This window comes from Phaethon aethereus (assembly GCF_964289735.1).
Source record: "Phaethon aethereus genome assembly, chromosome: 8".
Classification (NCBI taxonomy): Eukaryota; Metazoa; Chordata; class Aves; order Phaethontiformes; family Phaethontidae; genus Phaethon; species Phaethon aethereus.
Genome location: NC_138584.1, coordinates 27,550,951 through 27,576,967, shown reverse-complemented (window position 1 = coordinate 27,576,967; position 26,017 = coordinate 27,550,951). Strand labels below are relative to the sequence as shown.

The window sequence follows — 26,017 nt, the reverse complement described above, 5'->3', positions numbered from 1 at the left end:
CTATTTATCAGTGAAATAAGATATTATCATCCCATTATTCCATTACATGCCTCCTGCACTTGAAGACATACACACTTCTTCTAGTTTTTTGTAACACAGAAGATAGTTTTTCTATTGTTAAATATTTGTTGTCGAAACAGTAAATAGTGAAGAAAACTCGGAGCCAATGTCAGAAGAATGAACAGCTAGTTATGTTATTATTTCTTTCACTGTACTATAATATTAATGTATAATATAATGAATGTATAATGTAATTAATGTCTACTATAATGTATAAAATAATGAGTGTATGTCTCTTCTAATAATTTTCAAATTTCAGGTATGAGTGGGACCTGGCAGTCTCAAAGATTCTAAATTCATTTAAGATGCATGAAAATAGGCAGTGGCATAGAGGAAAAAGATCCCATTAATGCCCATAGTGAGGAATATGCTGCTGACGGGTTCAGTTCTGGGGAATCCATGCAGAATATATGTTTTAAAGAGCTCCAGTCAAAAGAAGTGGATCTAGCTGAACATCAGACTATTGCATACGAGAGCGTTCAGCCACAGGGCATGCACGTGCAAGAAACCAGGCTGTGTGGTTTCTTAGCAAAAGTTTAACATATGATGTTATTACTATATCCAAATTCTTAAATATACTCTGAAAAGAGTTCATTTACTGGTGCATATGTTAGGTGGTGCAAAATTCACGTTATGTAGAAAAGCATGGGGGAATATCCTTATACTGTTTTTTAGTATTTTGTTTCATGCTCACACTTTTTTTTGCTTTTACTGCAACAGGTAGTGCCATAGGAAGCGATGATATCATAGCAGGGAATGTGAGCAAGTACACTGTTCTCCCAGCTGGTTATTGTGGACAGCCTAAAAAAGGACATCTTATATTTGATGCCTGTTTTGAAAGTGGTAAGCATTTTCAGCATTATTTTATGTTATGGAGTTCTCAGTATATTCACACTTTTAACTATATCACTCTTCTTTATAAAAAGTGTCTTAATTCTGAAGAAGACTTGCATTAAATACTACCTAACTCACCGATTCACTTCAGAGTATGACATAAAGTCATACTGTTCAAATGTAAAAAGGGTTGTGAATTTTATTATTACCTACAATGTACATTTCATCAGGTCCATCACTTACCACATGTAGATACGTAACTGGATTATATTCTATTATTACATGCAGCATTTCTAGACCACTGATGAAAGATGTAGTATGTAAAATATTTTATTTTAAAAGTTAACTTGGAAGTTTACTGGGGAAGTGAATCTCCTAAAGTGCCAAGCCCATCCTTGCACAGCTAGAAGATTTTACAAACGTGTACGTGCTGTCTTTATATCTATTTCTTTGTGTTTCTTGCGGCCTAATTCTGTGCTGCTGAGGTTAATGGAAGTTCTGTCTCTGATGTCAATAGAGGCAGAATTAAACTTCAGGAAGCTACTACAAATTGAAAGAGAAATTATTTTTACAAGAGTTATAGTTAGCATATTAATTTAAAGAATATTTTTAATGATGTATGTTTATATGTGTGTGGAGTATGTAGGTAAGTAAACAAATATATATGAATACCTATCATTGTTTAAATTTTTGTGTTACATACATGTCTGTCTCCAGTTTTTTAGCTTAAATCTATTATTATTGGCTTACAAACCTACGGAGCACTATTAAATACCATATGTACAAAAGGCATTTGGCAGGATAAGCTATAGTTTTCGGCATGGTGTATGTGAGAGGTGCTGGTAATGCCAAATCTGCTACAGTGTCTTGTAAAATGAGCTTTTTATGAAAAGTTACGTCCTTCAGGCTGCCAGTTCCTGGATAAATATTAAATTGAGTTATTTAAATCCTTTGATTGCATTATGTAGAAAGTGTAAACGATGCAGTGAATAATGAAGAGTATTTTATTTTTAAGGTATATCTCTGAAGGTTCAGACAATGGTTATGTATTTTAAAAAATACTTTAGATGATATCTGATAATAGTTATGGTTTTATGAATTTTTGTATCAGAAAATGGCTTATGAAATTAATCAGTGGGCCAAGCTGAGAAATTTATTGTGTCAAGATGCTCTGCAATGAAAAGGATCAGTAGCATCCATCAAATTATTTGTGAAGTAATGTGAATCATTGCATGATGCTTTACTTCCAGTTTTTGAACAATATAATTGATTATATTTCTAAATTAAAACATTTATTCAGTTCAAAGGTAACATTCATACTTTATATACTTTGAGAAAAATACCATGTGATAGAGGCAGGTGCTATTTGAAATACTGTGTTTATTTACATTGCAGCATGATGAGGCTGTCATGTTGCTTTGCATATTCAGACACCTCCAAAATACAAATATGAATAAAATTAATACTTTCATTTACTTTCTCATGATGATGATGTATTAGCAAGAATGATAATAATATTGTGTACACTTCATATGTAAATTGACTTTATCTGTTGTTATATGTCAGCCAAGTAATTGCTTAGAGTACCTTAATGGTCAAAGCAAATTAACTGATTATTGGATATTTTATGAAATTGTTACTAATGCTAAAATCTATCCCCTCCTATTATCCAAACAGTAGTATACAACATTTATACAGTAGTGTATTGATGCTCTTTGAGTACCACCTGAAAACTGGTAATATCCTATTGGAATTGATTATAAAACTGATCCCACCTGGAGTACTGCATCCAGCTCTGGGATCCCCACTACAAGAAATACATGGGCCTGCTGGAAGAGTTCAGAGCAGGGCCATGAAAATGGCCAGAGGGCTGGAACGCCTCTCCTATGAGGACAGGCTGAGAGAACTGAGGTTGTTCAGCCTGGATAAGAGAAGGTTCTGGGGAGACCTTATTGCAGCCTTTCAGTATATAAAGGGGGCTTATAAGAAAGATGGAGAAAAACTTTTTACCAAGGGTGGTAGGGACAGGACAAGGAGCAATGGTTTTAAACTGAAAGAGGGTGGATTTAGATTGGTTGTAAGGAAGAATTTTATAATTCCAAGTTAGTGTTATCTTATAGACCTAAATATACCCAAAGGAAATAGGCTACTGGGATAGGATTCATAGATTATTTGAAGACTTGTGCTTTGTCTGTTATGATGTTGTTGTTACTAAACATGAGAATGTCATTGAAATCTAAGATCACTCATACTTAAGAGGTATTAAAGGTTCTTTACAGTTAAAGTTTTAAAGATTTATTAAATCTTTAAAAATAAACACAATGCAATTAAAAACCACAATAGTTACACTATACAGTGACTATAACCCTATATCTAATGTAACTTTAGTAGAACTTTTGACATTGGTTTATATAACATTTTCACTGCAAATGATCTTGGTCTTAATGAAGCTATCTTAGGATGGAGGAAAACTGGCTGGACTGTGGTACCCATGGAGTATTTGTTGATGATTTGCTTTCAAAATAGAAGTGGTGTTAAATGTGATTCCATAAGTGGCTTTCCTCTCCTTGGCTACAGTCTGTATTTTCTTGAAAGATCTGGTTGATAGACTGAGGGTTCTCTTCTAGACCTGTTTTTCAATGGCTAAGATTTTATGTTGCAGAAATGGAAGTAAATACCTTTCAGAACTTAGATAGATAGACACTTATCTATGCTTTTCAGAGACTTTAAGTGAGGAGAGTTTCAATGAGAAATCAGCAAGCCATTCTAATGCTGCAGTTTGCTCAATATAAGAAACATTTTCTTTCTATGTAGAAATGTTCTTACCAAAAATGCATTAATTCTTGTCCAATTCTATAGGCACAGAAAGCAGATTATTCCTTTCTTCTTTGAGTTAATGGAAAACTGCTATAATATCTTTCCTTTGCTTTTCCCTCCTCAGGTTAAATAACTGCTATTTTTTTTCCATAGTTCCTTAGTGGTCACATTTTCCAAATTTTCTATCATTCTTTATTTCCTCTGGTCTTTCTTCAGCTGTTCCATGCCTTTCTTCACTGGCAATGGTCCAAGGTGAACATGATACTTAAGATAAGCTGGGGCCAATACAATGTAGAGTTTATTACATGACATGCCTTGCAATCTATTTACTTCTGCTATGTGACAGTCCAGTCTTTGTCACAATAGCATGGCACTGCTGACTTCTATTAAATTTATGATCCCTTATACTGTCCAGGTCCTTTTCAGAAGAAGAACTACCTAACAAATTTGTGGCTTACACTTCTTATCCTTAACAAATCTAATACCAGTGAAAGAATCATTGCTGTAAAATAAATACAGTTATTGAAAATGAAGAATGGTGGTTGAACCCTTCATCTTATAAATAACAGACAGAGGAGTGAAGGAGAGAGAGAATTATGAACTTGCAAGTATGTCAGGAATTTGAATTTGTGTTTCTCGTGGTTCAAGCTAGTGTTCTAACTGGAATCTTCCTTGTTATCTTTATGAATACTTAAGAATGCATATGGCTAAAATAAACTTTTAACATTATTTTATCATTAGAATAAAAGAAACTGATGAAAATTCATATTTCTTGCATAACACATGGTAATTTTTGGACGTCAATCTTTTGCAAGAAACATGAGTTAGTTTCAGGGAAAAATGGAAGCACTGTTATCTACACATAGAACCAATTGAAAGGAAATAAATGTCACATTTGAAATGTCTACGTTTGGTAAGTTGTAATTCCTTTTCCTATTATTCATTAATGCGTTAAATTATTATCACAGTTTCAGTTTAGCAGCAATGCAGGGCTGTCCAAACGTTCACCTCTCATCCTATCTGTTCTGGCAAAACGGCGAGTTTTGCAGAATACAGTGCTTCAGAGAAATGGATGTATTCACTCTTGCTGTACAAAGAAGTACTCCCTGATTGAGTCAGGCCCAGATTTTGATGTAAAAATGTTCTTCAGGGAATTTGGCATCCAACACTCAAGGTGAATTGGTATTTCAGACATTTTATTTTGTGTGGATCTAAATGCCTTTAAAGTTTAGTTTAGCCAGCTGCCAGTACTGTCTAGTGTTGGCTTAGTGTATGTTATTTCTGATGGCATCAATTTAGTCATCAGCCTCTTCTGTGTTGTGGCTAAGATTTGTTTTTATTTGCTTAGTCATTTTTTCCTGTACCAGATGTTTTTGGAGATGATACCTCCAGTTCTGGAAAACATTTTTTTTCTGGGAACTTAAATAACTGCAGTAGCTTTGCTTCTGCATGAGGTAACAATTATTTCATTTATTAATTTTATATGATACAGATGAAGCCTTTCATATGTGTTTTACAAAGTGGACAAAGAAAACATAAAACAAATGTCTCAATCCTTAAAAAGAGACTGATATTTTTATGGCACTGATGCCCATTTACCCTTTGTGCAGAGTGCCAATCTAATCTGGCCCTGCAAAAGGGAGGATGAATTTTGGCAATGACCCCAAAGCACAGGAACTTCAAGGATTTGACCATTGCTTATGCAGGCTGCAAAAATGTCATTTAGGTCAGGATTCAGAGAAAAGAAATATAGCTGACAGCGACTTTTCTTCCAAGCCCAAAAGCATGTCTGAATATGCCAGAAAACAATGAGGTATATTAGAAGCACAATTGCAGCTATCCTATAGCTCTGAAATGGACCATGAAACATCAGCAGCTCTTGGTCATGGATATTTATCTTTGTTTTTGTGTAGAGATTGACATCTACAGATTTGAGTTTATGCTGTCCTGTGAGAGCATTGGTGATTGACTAGATTCTGTGAGGGTTGAAGCAGTTTGAGTTAAGGTTCCCTGGACATTCATCTCATAAATCAGGAGAAACCTCAAACATACTGGATTCTTGTGGTAGTCTAGAGGATGCCATCAGACAACATGGATGACTTGCTCTTTAGAATACCTTGCCTTGGACTGTCTAGAGTCCATCAACACCTATTCTAACAGGGTACGGAGCATGGCTCACACTGTCATGCATTCAGGCTGTATTTCTACAAGCGCTATGGAAGTATACCTTCAAAAAGTCTGTAAGAAATGCCTTCCACTCAGCAGCCATCTTCACTGCAATGCTCATAGTGCTTTGACAGGACCAAAGTTCTTCTGAACTTAGAATACACCTGTGCCCACAGAGGCATCCACAGCTTTTTTTCTCATTGTGTAAAGACTTTGGCTGGGTGTAACTACAAGTTGCCTTCCATCACAGAGCGCTTTCAAGGTGGGCTCAAAATGTCTATAGCTTTTGCCTCCCCAGGCTCTTTATGTAGAGAACTGCATATGAAAACCTTCTGCCAGCTGTGGCTTCACTGAAGAAAAATGCAAGGGAAATTCAAATTTTGTTCGTTTTGTTTGGTATCATCTGGCTTGCCAGTCACCACAGACATATTGGTTGGTCACTCTGGCCTGTACATGCTTCTGGATTAACCACAGCGCCTTCTGTCTTGCCTGGTAGGATGTCATAGGGAACATGGGAGGAAGCTGGAGTTAGGTGGTAGACTGTGATGTGTTGTGAGGATGGATAAAAAACCCAAGCTTGACAGTTTCTGCTGCGTGTGGCTCAAATTGCTTGTTTTATAATTACGTTTGAGGACTGAAGGAACAGTGTTGGCTCACAGAGGTTCGTAAATCTCAGCATTCATACTGTTAAATACAGGGGCTTTTTATAAGGTTTTGAAAATACATATTTTGGCTTGTTAGTCAAATATAATGCTGTTTAAATGTTAAAAAATACTGTGTTTCTTGAAATTAGAAATGAAGCTGCCGTCTGCTTTTATTCTCGTTTCAACCAAAAAGTGGAACTCCGCCAAGAGTCATTAAATCTTCTATCCTTTGGATGAATTCTTATTTTTTAATGAAAAAATGTTATGATTGGGTAATTTGTGTATTATGATTTATGTTCAAAAGGTTGTAATTAAAGTTTTGTAAAATTTTAGATTCAATCTCAACTATTGTAAACCTCATATTATTATGTTGACTGGTATACCTTGCAGTGAAAATGATTGACAAACATTGTTTTTTATTTTCCTACAGCAGATTTATAAAATATTTTTTATTAGAAACCTGATAAAAAAATTCAGTGATGATGGATTGCAAATGATATTAATCAGTTGGAAAAAGTTAAGATTTACAATGTATTGAGAGATCTCATGTGACTGAGAAGTACCCTTGTATAATTTTTTTTAAGGTTTTAAATATCTTTCTATATTTCAAAAATAGGATAATGTACTTGTAAAACACTTTACACAACACTCAAAATTGCAGTAAGTGATTGTAATTCTGCTGATCTCATTGTAACCACTTACAGGCGTGAAATAGGCCGTTGAGCTTTACCATGAAAGATATCTTTTGAACAAAAGCAAAGATAATAAAGGATGAATTGCCCTTTGGGGGTACCTATGTCCCAGTTGCTAAGACTTGACATGTAACTTTAAACAGCTAAAATGAGGTGAGATTAATCTTACTTGTAATTAAGAAAATACTGTGAAGTTTGAGTTGGAAAACATTTTCTGAAATGGACATTTTTGTTTGTAAAAAGTTTAAAAATGGAAACTAAGACGACGATGCTGTGACCATTACGTTCCAAGAAAAACTGAAATCCACCCTAGGAAATAGTTGCAGTTTGGACATCTAATATACAATTGTAGTATGCTTCCAAAATTATTGAACAAGCTGATCCTGCATGTGTTTACATTTAGGTAAGCAGAAATATCCTTCTTCACCTTGATTTCTGTGGCACTACTATGATATCCTAGAACAGGAATAAAGCAATACAGGCAAATGTAATAATGGCACATATAGAGATAAAAAGTGCAAAAGCAGTTTAAAGCTACTTTCTTCCAGTGTAAACACTTCTTGTAGCAGGCTAAACTGTGTTTTGGAGTGAAAACTAGTTGTTATTCCAAATTGCCTATATTATGTCATATATAGCTAGAATCACTAAGTCAGGTAGACTTGGCTTTCACTTCTATGAGAATGCTCATATGCAATGTAGAAACAAAAGAAATGAAAGTCGATATATTATTTCATATATATATTTCATATATATAATGATGTCTGTTGTGAGCCTACTTTTGTGGCATTGAGGTGTGTCTGATTAACAAAACACTTTATTTTAGTTATTTCCTCATTTGTTGACAGTAATTTATGCCATATTTCACATAAAGATATTAAGTGGCTATTGCGACCAGTAGGGATAATTTAACAAATGTTTCCCTTTTCTGAAAACGTCTGTTCCCAGTTCAGAGCAGTGTTATTCTTATCAGAGTATCAATACCTTTGGACTGCTGCAAGTTAGAAGTCAAAAAAAAATTAAGAACAAAAGACTGATTTTAAATTTTTTTTTTGTTTTTTAATGATGACCCTAAGCATAGATTAATGGATGTAGCATGCACAAAGTGATATCACTTAACATATATGACATTACTCAGATGTCTCAAACCCCGGAAAAAGCATGTGAATGATTTATGGAATTGATATTAATCTCTTTCCAGTAAATGCATTGCTAAAGTTACATGGGAAATTGATGTTACTGCTGTAATGCCAAATTAATTTCTTTCTTGCTAGGTCAGCATTGCAAATGGAACTAAATATTAACCTTTTAAATATCTAAACAGAATATAGTATGGAAGACATTTTTACAAATGTGGGAGCACTTAGTGTTGATGTAACACCAGCTAACAAATACAGAATTAGTCAAGTATCTTAACTTGTGGGAAATAGATATTAATGACTTATGGAGCTAATGATAATGCAAGAAGAATTAGTATAATAGCATCAGTAAAGAATTAGGAAGTTAATTGTAGTTGGTGTGCTGATTATAATTTTCACAGTCAATTTATCTTCTGATTATCATGCTACCTTCTTCAAGACCTAACCTTTCCCTCCTGCCTTTTACCACATGCTTGCATCTCCTCAGCTAGTATACAAGCACATGTGTTGATTTGCTGTTTGACTGACCTGAAAGGGACCAGAATAAGCAACTGGAATGGAAGCACAAATGTCTTAGATTGGATAATTTTAAGTTCAGAGCAAATTTTCAACAGCCTCCGTATGCGGAACAACCAAATAGAGTAGGAATCTTTAGTCTGGAAAAGAGATAACTGAGGAAGAATGTATTAGAGCTCTGTAAAATCACCATTCTTAGTCAAAATGTCTATGAGTATGAAACAGTGGTTCTCTGACTGTTCTCTTTATACAGAAACTAAGGGCCATCAAATTAAACTAATAGTTAACATATTGAAAGCAAACAAAGAAGAAGGGTTGCTCACATATTGTTTAATTTAGCTGTGGATCTTCTTCCTGCAGGATGTTGTTGATGCTAAAAGTTTACAGGCGTCATGCTTTCAAGCAAAAGAAAACAACTGACAAGGCCAGGGAAGAAAAATCAGTTGAGAGCTACTAAGCACTGACAGTATCTCTGGCTCAGAAGATTGTACATTGTAAATTGGGAAATTATTCTGGGGCGGTATCTTCAAATGATTGCTTTGTTCTCATGCTCTTCTCTAGGGATCCATTTCTGGCAGTTACTGGGTTAGGCCTTGATCTTACCTGATAGATACATCTGGTTAAATGGTTAATCACTTTTAGTACCTGTGATAATTTTTTATTATTTTCTAAAAATAGTTAGAGGTTATAGTTACAGGCCAAAATTAACATCATGCAAAACTATCATTTCATCAGATAATAGGAAGGAAAATCTTACAGTTATAGTTTCTATTAAAAATAATTTTCTTAGGAAGATAGTGATCGAAGATGGTGTGCTGGCATTAACAACAGTTGTCCAGAAACACACCAATGCAGATCCATTCTTGAGATTTCACACTGTACACTCCTGGCACTTATGTTTCCATCAGACTTCCAGGTTTTGGTGGGATTTTTGTAAGCTTGCTCTTTGACAGAGAATGAATTAAAAAAGATCAACAATAAGGATGCTTCATACAAAGACATTTAAGTCATTTTTGAGAATAAGCAGAAGGATTTTCGTATATACCAGGCTTGGAGATAAATTTTCCAGTTTCCATTTTTCTGGCTCTGTTCAAAATTTTCCATCTGGAAAAATGACAGAGGGAAATACAAGAAAGAATAGCAATGTCCCTGCCAGTGTGCAGGAACATTACATTACACTGAACAAATATCCCTATCTGAATGTACAATCACTGAAATAAATGCAGCTGTGTTTATTTCAGCATAATCAGATATATTTGAATATAAAATCATTGACATAAATGCAGCTGTGTTTATTTCAAACTGCACATGTTAATATGAACATGAATGTGACATCAGATAATCACTCATGAATGTATAGAGGTATGTATATACAGTGGCACAATAAAGGCCTGTGACAGTTGAAAGTACGAGGAAAAAAATCCAGCTGAGTTTGTGCTTTACCTAAAAATTTTTATAACTGCATTGGAAGTCACTGATGAGCAGATGCAAAATTATTCTCATATAAAATCCCCGGATTTGCATAAATCTATAGTTACTCTATAGAGTAATAGGTGACCTATTCTTCAGTTACTGACTAAGGAAATAATTGCTTTGAATAATTGCTTCTTAAAATAGAGAATTGTGTTAGTTTTCGGTGATTGATAGGTCGAGGTCAATCTCTTCTCATGGATGCAGTGCAGACCTTAACTTTACCTTAGATTTTTATCCGATTTTGAGCCTTAAAAAGAGCTGCCAACCATCCTTCCAGAATTTCGTCTTGCTGGGTTCTCAAACCCAGGAAAAATACAGTGAAGAGCTGTAGCAGTGGAAAAATTCTGGCATTGTTTATTTTGTTAGGGATGCTTCTCCTTGCTGTTTCCCCAAAATAGTTCTCTGCCTTCACTGTCCTGTTTATATCCTTAACCTCTGTCTTTTTAAATCAGAGCCATTCAGAACTAGAAGAAATTCAAAAGTGTTCTTTACGTATGCAGATGGTGCTACATAGATTATCAGAAGGAATGGCTGTACTCAGAATAAAAGATAAAGTGGCGTCAGAACAATAAATATTTTGGTGCTAAGAGGTATTGGAAATGCTTTATTTTCATCTGTGAGAAGGTTGAAATATTCTGCTAGACTAAATAGTGATATTTTGTTCAGTTAGTTCAATAACCTCTGATATTATCCTTGTTTTGCAGAAGGCAGCAGCACAAAAGACGTGGTTCTTGACTCCCTAGCATCTTTTGTAGTAAATTTCAGCTGTGTGAAATGAGTGTAAAATGGCTGAGAAATGTTAAGAGTCCTTTGCATCAGTTTCATATGAACCAAATGAAGAATGAAATTTAGGAAATTTCCTATCTTGCATTATGTGTACTAAATTTGATCAAATAGTGATGTTATAAAGAATAAGGGAACAGAAGAAAAGGCACTGAAGCAGAGAAAATCCATTTGGGATGTTTGCATCAGGTCCTGCACTCAAAGGGACGTTGGCTGTGTTGCGCAGCAGCGCGGTGCCGCTGTTTCTGTTACTGTGTGACGTGCAACATGTGGTGCTGCCGGTTTGCTCAGTACATGGTTTAGGTAGCACTAAGTGGGAGAACAATATTTCTTTTACTTGCTTCTCAGCTCCAGATAAATGAATACCTGTGTATGATCACTTCCCTCCCCGCCTTCAAATGAGTTGGAGACACTGGAACAGGCTGCCCAGAGCGGGTGTGGAGTCTCCATCCACGGAGGTATTGGAAACCTGAGTAGACACAGTATGGAGCAACCTCCTCTCTCTGACCCTGCTCTGAGCAGGGTGGGTGGACTAGCAATCTCCAGGCATCCCTCAGAAATCACTTAGAAGATTACCACATTTCCCCCCCCCCCCCCCCGAAATTAGAATACACTTCAGATAGATTCTGTTCTTCTTGTTGTTCTCTACATTGTTTTAAAATTCTAAACTGCCTGCCGTTCCAAAGTTAACAAGCCAAATTAAGATCTTTGCTTGTTTGAGCTGCCGTTGTAATGCAAGAAGAGACAAAACACTCTGAAATACATAATGGTCTGTACTTCTGAAATAATACTGTTTGAAAAACATACTTCAGAAGAGGTGTTTCTGCATAAACTAAAAGTATTTTTATTCTCAGTTTGATACTATCTGATTTTAGTAGAAAATATTTTAGAATATTTTGCTCAGCCTAACAGGAATTTGGATACAAGTTATTAGGTGGGAAACACATTCTTCTGGATACATGCAGAGCTTCATTTTGCATTTATTGATTCTGTTTAGTAACCTAATTGCCTTCTAGGTTCAGCCTTTAGCAATGCCAATTTTGATTTAGTTTTTGTATTTCTGAAAACAAACTGGGAACAAACCATATATTATCACTGTGTGTTCTTTAGATGGCTACTGGAATCCCAGGATCGACTACAATAACATAATGTGAAGGTAAATTACCATAATATATTAAGGGTTATTATTATATTCTAACAATTTCTGGTAGAATCACATCTCTATTTCTCTCATCTGAAACTGTAAGATAACTTTTTGTTGTAAGAACTATAATTTATTCTTTTTAAAAAAAAGTTGGTTTTGAATTTTTATTGTTGCTACTGTACTATATTATGAATAATTCCTTTTTAGTAGCCTTTTCTACGATTGTAAATGAATGTCAAATTTCTGATATGAAAAACTTTCAAGCCTTTTTCATGAATGCAATATAAGAATATATAGAGCTAAGGAGCAATACATCCAGATTTTTTTTTTGTTTCAGCATTTTGGTGGTCAGCTTAAATTAAGTTCACAGTGACTTTTGAAATGATTGACTAATAATTTTTTTGACATTTGTGTTCCTTTTTTGCCTTTCTTCTTATTTGCCATTTTTATTTACTTATACTGTTTCATTTACATAATGTTTTACATATATATTTCACATTACTATTGAGTTGTATAGTGAAATACCTTCAATGCTCTAGTGATCATATAAATGCACATATACCTGCACTGAGCTGACTGCCACTTGTCTAGGCACAGTCAAATTAGTTTGCAAAGTAATGTTAGCACAGCCCAAAATGTCTGGAGTAGATCAATACTGAAGATAGTTCAGCCTGAGTTTTGTGCTGTTACAGATCCATTGCTGTCAGAATACCAGAGCTACATAATTTCTGAGCTGGGTAAGGTGATGTACGGTGATGCACTTAATCCTCTGAAATTCATTGTAGATGTACTCGTCACTGAACAGTAAAGTTAAGGAACAGAACAGCAATGTTATAATTAATGTATGCTTTCATCTGAAAAATAAAAAATGATAGCAAGTTGAAACTTGACTTTTGGTTATTACTGCATGTATTTCCTATGGTTCTTCTGTTTTCAGTAACTTCAGGATTGATCTATTCTCACTTATCCCAAACACTTGTCATCCTCTTGATTATCACAATGTTATCCCGCCTGGTATTTCTCCTTCCTCTCTGCATTTTTGTAAATGTTCCTGCTGAAAGTATCTTTTGTATGTTGAACCCCACTTCTTGAGCCTGTACATTGCATGCTATATCAAATTAAACCTTGTTATCCTCATCTCTAGGACTCTGTGTCATCGGCCTTCCATTAGCATGTTTTGTTTTTCATTATTCCCATCTGTGCACTCTTCTTCATCCGTTTGGATTTACTGATCCATTTATTTCCTTCCCTCATATTTGCATTTGCATTTTCATCAATAAACATTTTAGTCCCTTTTATTTCAGTCATGGTTTCCCATTTTCATGTCATTTCCTCTGCAAGTATCCCTACTATTCTTCCTTGAAAGATTTTCTTAAAGCTGACTTTCCAAAATTATTTCTCTTTTTTTAAATTAAAAAAAAAAAAGGGGGGGGGGAACTGGAATCTGGAACTACTGTCCTCATGTTTGGTGATTATTTGTCCTTAATCAATCTGCATGTCCTTTTGGACAGGAAACATTTCTTACCAAAACCTTCAAGTTCAACTGTGCACTTTAAATCTTTTCTCAAGCACAGGGGATCTATGTTGACAGATGCCAATTCTTCAATGTCTGGTCCAGGGCAGAAATCAGTGGAAGAAATCCTGCAAAACTATGATTTCTGTTGCCTTTGGGTCAGATCATAAGCTTGTGAGACTTTCTATGAATTAGTAGTCATGTGGCAATTAGGAAAATGTTCTGTTACTCAGTGGGCCAGAGGTCAGTAAGAGTGAATGCTAGAAGAACGATAACTGATTAGATGGCATGAACATACGAACATTCTGAGTGATTACAATCAAGTTCAATTAAAAGTGTCTGTCTAATATGTCTGTAGTGTAACAATCGTTACGACATCCAGATACTTCTTAGGATGTGAATACATGACTTCCGAGACCTCTAATTTTATTTTCTCTTTAGAATATTAGCCTAGTTAATAATAGCTTATGCATATAATCTCTTACTGCAGGAGATAGCTGTGTGCTGTACAAGGTGCTTTTGTTTTCATTTTATAGTTCAGAAATCTGAGGCTCACAGCAGTTAAGAGCTTCAGTCTTATACAATAGAATCACCATTTGAAGCATTTTGACATTGTCTTCTTAGAAGTACACTAATTGGATTTAAGCCCACACATTTGATTACTCTTTAAAATTGAACAAAGTATGTGTCATCCTGAATCATGGTGGATAAGACGGACTTTCCTTTGTAGGGATGCTATTTCAGAGTCTGCCATGCTTCAACAGATATTAGGAATAATAGATACTATTTCAGATATAACATAACAATAACTGATATTATTTCACCAGTACAGGAAAACTTAGATACTGTTGGAAAAATTGTGTTGGGTTATCTGCACTGACTCAGACTAATGAAGAATGAACCAGCTGAGTAAAGAAAGAGTAGGGAGAGCAAGCATTATCTTTTGCAACCTCTTCAGTTTTGGCTGATTTAACCTAGATGAGATAAGCAACATTGTGTGCTTTGAGGTACTGTAACAAGTTTTGTTAACTGATAATAATAACTGGAAGACATATAATAAATTGTTGATTCATATGAGAAAGAAAGAATCCTGAAATCAGAAAGTTGTATTACTATAACTTGATAATTGTGATTTAGTCTTTATTATCTATGTGGCTTCATAGTGATAGAAAATATAGGCTGGTATATTTTAGCAAAATAAAATTCCAAAGTGTATGAATTAGAAAATATGGAGAAAATTAGGTATAGGCTGATTAATGCAATCCAGTGTGATTTTACTGTGGGTGCTACCTTTGAAAGATGTAGTTTGTGAATTATTTCAAATCTTGCAGAAAGTTTTCAAGACCAAGAAAATCTAACCAGCTAAAATAAACTTTTTATTATTAGTATTCTTAATTAACATGTTTTAGTTCTATAAATAATCTTGCCTTGCATTAATAGAGCAAAAAAAAAAATTATTAGCCCATCATTACTCCATTTTTATCATTGTTTGCCAGATGATAGCAGAAAAATGTCCTAACGTGGTTTAGGTATAATTTTGTCAAACACTTTGTAGAGGAATGTGGAGACTCGGTTCCTTATGAGAGTAATTGGCCAGTGTACTTGTCCTGTAGTGTGTTACACACAGGTGGTGCTACCCTGAACCACACAATTTTAATGACGTGTGTTCAGGCTAAGGTCTGTTTCTGTGGGTTCTGTTTCAGGCTGGGTTCTAGGCTGTATCAGCAGAAAGATACAGCAAGCAAATGCGAAAATAACAAGAGAGAAAGTGGAAAAAAGAAAGATGCTAATATCCATGTGAATGTGTAGTCCCTGGTTCTGCAGGGGCCAAATCCCTGAGCGTGTATAGATTTGGTTTTTGCAAGTGAAGTTTTGTATGCTCTTAACAAAATCAATTTGGTGATTACAAAAAATTATTTTTTTAAAAAAATCAAAATATGCCTCATAATCCTTCAGGTTTCCTGATATCCTCTATTTCATTCTTATTTGTAAAATAAATATTTTTGTTTATAAATTGATATTTACAACACTTCTGCCATCCTGGTGAACTACAAGAAGCTGCCCACCTGTTCAGAATTAGACGTCATGTTAATTTTAATTATAATTCCTAAATTAGAAACTATTTCCATCCTTAGAGTGGGCAGTGGGACTGCTGTTTTTCTTGTGAGTCTGGGATGTTCAAAAGCAAAAGGTCCTTCTGTTGCTGACTTCCTTGCACATCAGCAGTAAGACAGAAAGTTAACTTTCAGTCACAGAGGTAATGTTTTTATGTCAGTATGGTAAAAACATGAAAATGAAGACAAAGACTTTATAAGTTCCTGGTTTTGAAGGCTGGCTTTTGAAAAAGTGTGTATATTTGTTTAAAACTAGTGATATATGTTAATATATCTTTTATTTAAAAGTTTTTCACTATTCATAGTAACATTTAAAAATTGTTCTACTAATACATTAAATATCAACATTTTTATTTCCAAGTAAATAAAATACATGTTATAAAAGTTAAAGAGCTAGAATATTTTTAAAATTAGGAACCGTGAATAATTACTTCTTAAGGTGATAATTGTTTTGTTATACAACTGCTTGCACAATGTTTCATAATATAATAAATCTTTCTAAAGCATTTAACAGAGATAAAGATTTTTGTATGTCATAATGAATGTGTTATAAAGTACACACATATAGATTCAAACTCAAAATTGAAATTAACCTTGGATGTATTTAAAGAAGTAATTTTAATTAACCATTTTATCTCATAGTTAATATGCTTTATGTGCTGAAGGACTTATACTAATACCCCAGCAGCTTCTTAGATGAGAATAAAGAATTATTTTTAAGGTTAGATTTTGGTATAAACTGACCTTGCTATGGACACACTGACAGGCTGTACTATTAGAAGTACAATACAGTGTATAACAAAAGTAGTGGGTTTTGTTGTTATTTTTAATCAAAAAGGTCTGATACCTCTTCAGGTTCTTACATAAAGAGAGGTGAAGTGGCGCCTCTCTAGAAATCCGGTAAGGCTAATTTTGAATAGAAATAGTACTGCTAAATGTGTGTGTATGTCACTGCTTTTGAAGACTGAAAAGCAACCTTTGAACATATTTACCAAGGTCATTTCTGTCCACGAGAAACAATAATACAGCTCAACAATCACCGTATTGTGATTTAAGTACTAATTGCTTTAAAAGTACTTTTGTACTGGTTTTGTGAAATAACTTGTAAGGAGATTTTGTCTGTCTTGAAAATCTACATCTTTCTTTTTTAATGTTTTTTCTTTATTTTTGCAGATATATGATCCTACCAAACACAGACCTAGTGAGAATAAATTTGGAAATACAGTCAAATAAAAGGAAATTTATTTTAATCCTCTGAATTAGAATCCTAAATCAAGCCTAACTGGGCATCTTGGTAGGCTAGAAACTTCTGGTTATCAAAGAATTACTAGAAGAGCAGAAAAAGTCAGTATGTGATGTGATTGACTTTGTCTACTAATACAGGAGCATCGCTGCAGACCATGCCTTTATATAGCCCAAACCTCCCACCTAGCTCACCATCCAAGGTTTTGCAAATAGCTTATTGACTCAAATATGCTTCTGACTATACCCTGCACTTCAGCCTATATGTAGACATGAGTAATATGAAAATAATTGGTCTTCTCTTTTCTCATGATTTCTTTCTTAATGCAGAATAAACATTACAAAGATCAAGGCATCTCAGCTAAAGACCTACTGAAGGGTTAAGATTATGTGCTTCCTGATTGGGAACAAACAGATATCTGTAGTCCAAGTGCTACCTGCCTTTCTTACCAGATGGATGGAGATCAGACGTGCAGTATGATGGAAATACCCAGAAAGAGAAGCTGAGAATATGCCTATGAATTGTGAGGCCACACTTCCTCTTCCAGAAGCTCTGGGTTTCGTATTAGCCTAGCTAGAAGGAGCTTACTTGCCTCTATTTCATAGATGTAGTCCTCCTCCTGTCTCCATGTCTTAGACCCTTCCACCCCTCTCTGGGTTCTCAGGCTTCCATTAATTGCCTGCTACTATGGCTGCAATATAAAGAGCTGTTTCTTCAGGATTTTTCAGTTGTAGTAATTCCCAGTTTTGACAGTCAGAAAGACATTGGTTGTATTAAGACTCAGTTGGCAGAGATGCTGGGTTTTTTTTCCACTGTATTTGCAGCGTTTGGTTAAGAATTTCGTCAAGAGGAAATGAGACTTAAAATAAGTCATATTTCATAGGACTTTTAAAGTCATAGTTTCCTTTGGGTTTTGTGTGTTGAAGATAAAGGTAAAAAGTAACAGCAAAAGTAAAAGAGAATGTGTGAGATTTTGTTGGCATGAGGGAAAAGGGAAGATCTGAAATCCTTGGTTACAAAGACTCTCCTTTGGTATCCTCTCTCCCATTCATGAGGAGGTGTGAAGGAGCTGAATATTACTGATCCTTAGCATGCTCAGAAGGATCTACCTGGTATTATGACTTATTTGATTGACTACAGCACTTGAATTGTCCCCACATGGATACGTAGTATGTGAGAATCAGGAGATGTTAGGGAGAATCAGAGAGGAGGTTTGGAGGTGTCTTTTACAATGTTGATTTGAAGAAGTTGAAGATTTCTGTTTAAACCTATTGAAAGAGATGTTATTTGTTTCATTTGTGCCCTGTCAGAAGGGCAATGACAGAGCAAAGTGGAACCATCTAGAGGGAGGAGAGATTTCGCCCTCCATTGAGCCAGCTCAGAAGTGAAATGCTTTCAGAGCACAAAGTGGCATGGGCAGGAGAATGAGGGTGAGGGTACAGCAAGCAGGGAGGCTGGAGCACCTGGAGACTGCGAAACTGTTGAGAAATACAAGGAATATATACAGGGTTGGCCGTAGAGGTGGCAATATTTTCCTGGGGGTCCAGTGGAGGCTATCTAGAATTTGTTGCAATTCCAGCAAGTTCACTGAGTACGAAACTAAAGGCAATTGTGGGAACAGTCTCTGCTTGCAAGGGCACAGTGGGCAAAGGAGATCTGTTTTGATTTTTATTCCTTAGTACTGAGTAATTTTGAGTTTTCTTTATTTATAAGCCAATTAACCTAGTTTATTATATAGTAGAAAACCCTGCTTTTTGTTTAAAAGCTTTATTGGCTTTTTTGAGTACTCATAAGAAAAAGATCTAGGCAGTTCAACTTCAATAATATGTCTGACTCAGATTCTCATGCCATCCATCTTAAATCCAGTTTCTTTCTTTAATCACCTACATGCCCTCATCACAGTTCCCAGGCTTGGTTTGCTTGTACAGTAGTTTGCAATTTGCACTTTTTAGATACTTGTATGTCTGATAGACAAGGCAAATTAAATTTCTTTGGTAGCTCAAGCACAGGTGGCTGTATCCAAGAAGACACACACTTGTGTCCTCAGTACCTTTTAACCAAGTTGAGAAGTTTACTGTTAGTGAACTAAAGTGTGTGACTGTATGAGGATGGAGAAAATGCATTACTCTCTTTTTGTCACACTAATGCTCTTCAGTCTGCTGCTTAGCAGACCAATTTTCATATGTCTGCTAAATATGTGGAATCAAATTACGTATGATCATTGTATAATTAATGTAACCTGAAATTTTGGGAACATATGACAGAAAAGTAACCAACCACGCCCTTACTTTGAAAGTGGTTTAGTGTTTCCATGGCTAGAGACATGACCTTAACAGCTTGGTTCTGCAGAGAAAATATTATTAGGAAACAAAAGCTCATAAAGGAAAGTTGCACATTTTTAATGTACATAACAATGCATTTGAAGGTATCAAAATATTATGTATGCAATATTATATATCCAAATGTCTACACATATATGTCTACTTATGGATATAAATGATGTGTGTTTTCATGAAAAGTCCTGTTTGTGTGGATGTAGCTATTTTACAAATAACACTCAGCTAATTAATATTTAAAATCGGCATTTAATGTTAACATAATACATTGAATTGTAAAAAGCACATCTGTTCTAGAATACATACTTTCTTTGCCGACTGAGTCTTTATAACAGTCTTCCCCTTAACTTCCTACCTTGCCTTTTCCTTGCCCTCCACTCTCCCTATGTTTTAGGCACCATTTGCTGATGAAATCCTCGCTTTGTGTTAACATGGGGAGTAAAATAATATGTTGATGGCTTTGATTCCTGTTGGTATTCTGATGATGCCTGAGTAGAGAGAGTGATGTGCTGTCACTTCTGCTGTAACTGTCCAAGGTTGAGAATTTTATTAGATCTTTCAAAATATCTATTTAATCTGAAAATGAAAATAAGTTGAATAAAATCCAGTTTACGTTTGAGCTGGGTGGCAGACTCATTTAAGTATATAAAATTAAAGTGGGTTCCTCAGGAATTTTATTTGTTAATACAGTTTTTGTTCCTGCTTTATGACAATTATCATATATAGCTTTTGTATTTTTTCTTTTTTTTCTTTTTTATTTTTACTGTCACAGTTTGAAGTGAGAGCATTAAGTTAAATTAATTTGACTTTGTTGGCAAACGGTGATGGCAGTACTTGAACAGCTGTTTGCTTTCCTGAATTGTCCTTGGTGCTGAAATGGCTTTTGTATCTAAACGGCAAAATGTGTTTACAGGGCTACAAATATGGAGATAAATTTAGCCTGTCAAACAGATATTATTGGGGCTTTTTTGTGCTGTGTTTCTGGGAGTGGATCCTGACTACAGTGCTTTAATTCCAAGCTGTGTGTGCCTTCGGACATCTTACAGGACTGTTCGTGAGCTTTTCTGTTTGATTTATGACCTTGCCTGTACGGACTTCTGATCAGATTTTATTCTCATTTAGTGCAAGAGGGGCTAATTATGAAAGTGACAAAGACTCTTTCATTGTGCTAAAGCTTTTTGAATGACAAAAAGGGGGCTTTAAATTAAAATGAACTTTAACAAGGCATTTTCACATTGAAGTGATACACACTCTACCACTGATAGAGTAATTCATTTTCAACCCTTTCTGATTCTATAAACACATTGTCTCACAAGATCAGTAATTTTTTACCTCTCAGGCTAATGAAGAGTGGATGGTAGACCAATGAATTCTCTTTTTGCAGAACTGTTTTGACATTCTTAATTTTTTCTTAAATATCAAAGAAAGGACAAAGAGCTGTGATTTTATTGCATTAATATTAATAATCATTTATCTGCCAGAAAAACATTTAAATATCACTTGACATTTGCAGAGAAAGATTAATGTTTAATTTACTACAAACATAGAAATACTTTGAAATAAAAGGAAACGCTTCTGGATTTGGCAAAATGAAAGAAAAAACAACAAAATTCAGACAGACATTCAGCTGTAATAAAATATCCTAACAATAGCAGAAGACAAAAACATGTTGGTGCCATCTAAAGTGTCAATATTTAAATTATCACTTCTGATTGAAAAAATAACATAAACTAGATAGTTTTTTAAGGTCTAATTTAAGCTTTGAATAAACAAAGATAAATGAAGATAAGCAGTTTTCTGTTATGTCCGTTAAGAAGGCCTGTTATAAATTCTATCAGTATTATAAAACCAAATCAACGTAATGTAGTTCCTTGGTACTACATAGTTATATATAGTACATTGGAGTAAAGCTAGGATATAAACAGTATTGGCATTTTATATTTATTGGTAAGACTGGAAATCAAGGAGGGCTTCCAGAACAGGCTGGTAACTGGAGGAAAAGAAAATAGCAAGGCACAGGAGTCAGAAAATTATATAAGTGAAAATACTGAAACAAGTTCCATTACCTACAGAAGGATCAAAATGCTGTATAATAAAGAGAAAAGTGGAGAAATCACCTTGTTCTACAAAAGTATGTCAGACTAGGAAGTACAGCAGAGGAGTAGGTGAACAGTGAGGTTGTGTATCAGTCTAATCTGATGAAATGGCTAAAAATGCACCTAGACTGCATGGAAATCTATCTGTAAATTTTATCATGGAGATTATATGATAAGATTTCACTTCTAGGCAATGAAATAATGGGATTAATGTATTGAATGAGAATAACATTTCTAGCCCCCAAACTGTTTTTGTGACTACATTGATAATGGCATAGAGAACCAAATTCAGTTTCATAATAAACTAAAATAAGACTGTTTCTTCTGCAAAAACTGTATATAGGACAGATACTATTCAGATACAGCATTTGTAGTGAAAGTCTATCCTTACAGTACCATCGTTCAAGGAAATTTTTGTATAAGATACGGAAGGAAAGTTTTAGCTATAAAATCAGTGATTTACTAGTTAAAGATGATTCTCATTCGGGATCCATCTCAAAAAGAAAGATTCTTTTATAAGACAATGCCTGGTGACTTTCCATTAATACTCTTTAATAAAAAAAGCAATTTTATTTACAGCTCTGGTGACTTTGCAGGGGTCCTTGAGAATATAATTTAACTGTAGGTCTCTGGACTGATTGAGGTTTCCATCAATTAATTTTCCTCAAGTGGCAGTTTGTAGTTACACTATGGAAGGATTCCCCTGGAAAAATAGTGATTTCATGTATCAGGCACCAAACTAGGCCAAATGCAGAATTGCAGCATTACCATACAGTAATAAATCAACTGTAGGATGAAAGAAATGTTTTGCCTTTTGTATTATAAGAATTCTTAGGGTCTTTGCAAAACGGTGACTATATTGAGTCGGAAGCATTACCTAAGTAGGGCTACTGTAATATACTTAAGAATAAGGAATATGCAGCTTTTAACATTTTTAACCGTGTGTAATGTGTTGCTTGCACACCTGTGATGTCTAGGCAGCAGGTAAATATGAGAATGTTTTACTTTAGAGGCTATAGGTAGCAACAGATTTCAACAGTGTACATTGAGCATCAGGCCCTAACAAAGTAAGTATTTAGAGAGACGTTTCTCAATAATCATAGAGTCAGAAAATCTATGAAATAATGGTGCATCCCACTGTGGTACAGTAGTTCATATTCCCTGATCTGCCTTGGTGGTTGCTTCTGTGGTTAAGGCCGCAGACGTTGTTATAATTTATTTATTAACTTATTAATAATTTATTTAGGATAGCACCCATTATATGCTAAGTGACTTCCAAACAGAAATTTTCCCAAATGCTTTTCCTTTAAGAGCTTTGCTTTGAAAGATGTGATACATACACTGTTGTGAGATACCCATTTTGATAGCATATACTTTGTTAATGAAAGCTGAGCTTTCTGACACTAATGCAAAACCTCTTTGTATTCTGATTTTCCTTTAACAAAGGTTCACTGCCATGGATAAATAACAGCCCATCTGTCATTGGAAGCCTTTGGGGAGTTGATAAAGAGGGAGCAGAGAAGTCAGTAGTCTACTCTTTTTCTGGGGATTTGGTGGTTCTGGTGTAGTGGGTATGCAATGACCATCTTAGGGCATGGGCCTCTGATTTTTAAGCATTCTTGACACTCCCTACTAAGTTGATGCATTGCTACTTTACTGCTGCCAGTTTCTGTATTTACATGATTTTGTGGCTTTGTTTGTCCTGCAGTCTTGGGCTCTACTGATATTTTCATAATTCATAAGAATCTCACAGAGGCAGGAGAAGGAGTTAAGAGACTGATGCCATTTTATCCATCCTTTACAATTTCCCTACACAGTGAACATTGACGTTTTATTCTTTACAGCTCCAGTTCTTAGCTCCTTTAACGGAAAGCATCAGTATTTATAGGTAAGGGCAATTTTGACATAAGGCTCTTTGGCTGCAAGGGATTAAATATCAATCTCATTTGATCAAAACTATTGAATTCCTTCAGCAAGATTTTATTATATAATTTCTTGATACATATGTAAGCCTGCTGGTTACACAATGATATCTGTAGTATATTGGGATATCTGTTGCTTGTATATTGTGCTATTTTGCTCATGGTGGTTTTTGAGCAATGATGGTCACTAAATCTTTAAGTTTTAATTGCTGTATTCCCCCTTTGCCCTCACCTAGACAATGCTCAAACACCAGTGACCAACAAAAGTATTTTTTTGTAAAAGGAAGAACTCATCCTAGAGCTATCCATTGACGGCACTGTCCAGACTACTAAAATATGAGAATCTTTTGGTAACTGTTTTTAATAAAAGAAAATAAATCACAGTGTTGTCCCCTGCAACTTTCTTGCCTTTTATATTCACCTAATAAATTTAAGCTGGTTTATGCCTCTCTCTTTTTTCAATCAGTCCTTCTTTCTTAAAGGTTTCCCATTCCCTTAATTTTCTGTCTGGAAGACAATTCTTTGGCTTGCTTAAAAATGGCCTTGTACCTTTTTTGCTTCATTCAGATGCTCGTTCCACAACTTTCATTTAATCTAATGATTCAGATTAGCTGCTCTGGGTGATAAATTCTGCCTCCTACTCTAATTCAGATGAAAGTTTTAATTTATAAAACTCCTGTGGGTGTTTTAGTCTAGGCCACACTGTTCATTAGTATTTCTGCAATTTAACTCAATATGAAGGAATTATAGATTTATTCATTACACTTGTTTGGGACCACTGAGAAACAGTAACTGTGATCCCAGATACCATGGGCAGAATGCCCTTAGGAAATGGGTCTAGTGCACCTTCTATCACGTGTGGCGAAAAATATTGAAAAGAGTAGAACTCAGACTGTGATCCTGAAAAGGTGTGGAAAATCAGATCATGCTGTCATTGTTATGAATTAGTAGCAACACCATTAAAATCAATATTGTTACACCAAAAGAAATAGGATAGTTGGAAAGGATAAGAACATTTATAAGTTTTTGATTCACTGTTCTTCTCCATATTCTTGCTGAATCATTTGGTAGTGAAAGAAACAAATGGAGACCCATAACTCTTACCAAAACATCTTACTCATACCCAAAATACCAATACAGCTTTAATGCTGTATTTATAGATAAACAAGAAAAGTGTGAAAGTTAGACTTTTCTTATGCTCTCAGTCACAATCAGATTTTATGACATTGTCTAATTACAATTACAACTCAATCAGAATTGCTCAGCCTCTATAAGTTATGCATTAATCCCGGTTTACCCTTTCCAGTGATGGGAGCTGGCCTTTTACCTCTTGCTCCAAAGAGCTAAGATAGTCATTGTTCCCGTACAGTCTTTTTCACAAAAGCAGGTGATTTACTGTCCTTTGGATGTCACTATTGATAAAAACTTAAAACATAATGGAAACACAGCTATTTCAACTTGCTTAATTGAGGAGGGAGAATAGAAAAGAGTACAAATACAAGTCTGAAACATCCAGCTTCTCAAGCCATGTACTTTTGAAATGCTGTGCCTATTTGATAGTCTTGAACATTTTTCAAAGGCGATTTGGATTTTGACTGAAAGCTGAGTCATGAGCATTGCTATTGTTTTAAGTGAAACAGCAGTTCTTAAAAGAATACTATATTGTTGAAGAGAATTGAGGTTTTTTTTCCCAAAACACTGATTAAACTGTAGCAGTGTAGATATTTGTATTGCAGAGCTGAATATGTGCCATTTTAATATTTTAAAGTCTACTTTAATTTACAAGGTGTTGTATATGTGTTTTTTATGGTATTGTCCTTTTATTCAAATCCTGTGCTTTGCTTTCAGGAATCTTGATCTGACATATGCTTTGGGCAGGAGCCCAGGAGATGATGCAAAAACAGTCACAAGTTTTTGGAGATCATCACTATTTCATTAGATTTTTTCCTATTTAAAAATCAAATGCTATTTAGAAGTTGTTTAAGACTTCTCACCAAACTATTTTTTATAAATTCTTTTCACAGACAAAGACTATAAAGCCAATGGGAATTTACAACTTCGATGCACTCCTTTCAGAAGAGATCTAATCTTTCACTCAAGAGAAGCTTTTACAGATCTCAGTCCCTATAGTTCCTCTTCCATTTGGAATGTATCATTAAAATTTCTTTGCATTATCATGTCCATGTGTTTTGTGATCTTTAAGGATTAATTCCATTGAGAGTATTCCATATTGTACATTTCACTTCATTTTGTGAAATACAGAGTTACATGAAAATATGGATTAATACTGTTTGGCTATCTTGGACTTGATCCCAGGTTCAACTGGTGAAAATGATGTATATTCCAATCTGTTCCTTGGTTGTTTTTGTTTAAAGAATTTGTATAGATTGAAATGCAGCTGCAAGTGTATTAGTGATTTTCAATTGCTTACTTGTCAAGATTTTTATTGTGTGGATGAAAAATAGTATTTCAAAACCTGGCAGCATATTGACAAAAACAGAAGAGCACTTTGTGTAATTCTCTTTTGA

General features: G+C 34.8%; 1 protein-coding gene across 2 annotated transcripts in view; it reads left to right on the top strand.

Moving 5' to 3' along the window:
- Nucleotides 1-26,017, top strand: part of LOC309407560 (BEN domain-containing protein 5) — a gene marked incomplete at its 5' end in the record, with an annotated part of 952,618 nt that overhangs the window by 15,452 nt on the left and 911,149 nt on the right. For both annotated transcript variants that reach the window (XM_082003109.1, XM_082003108.1), the window contains one exon: nt 785-903. In XM_082003109.1, coding sequence (XP_081859235.1) covers nt 785-903 — 119 coding nt within the window. The remainder of the gene's footprint in view (nt 1-784; nt 904-26,017) is intronic.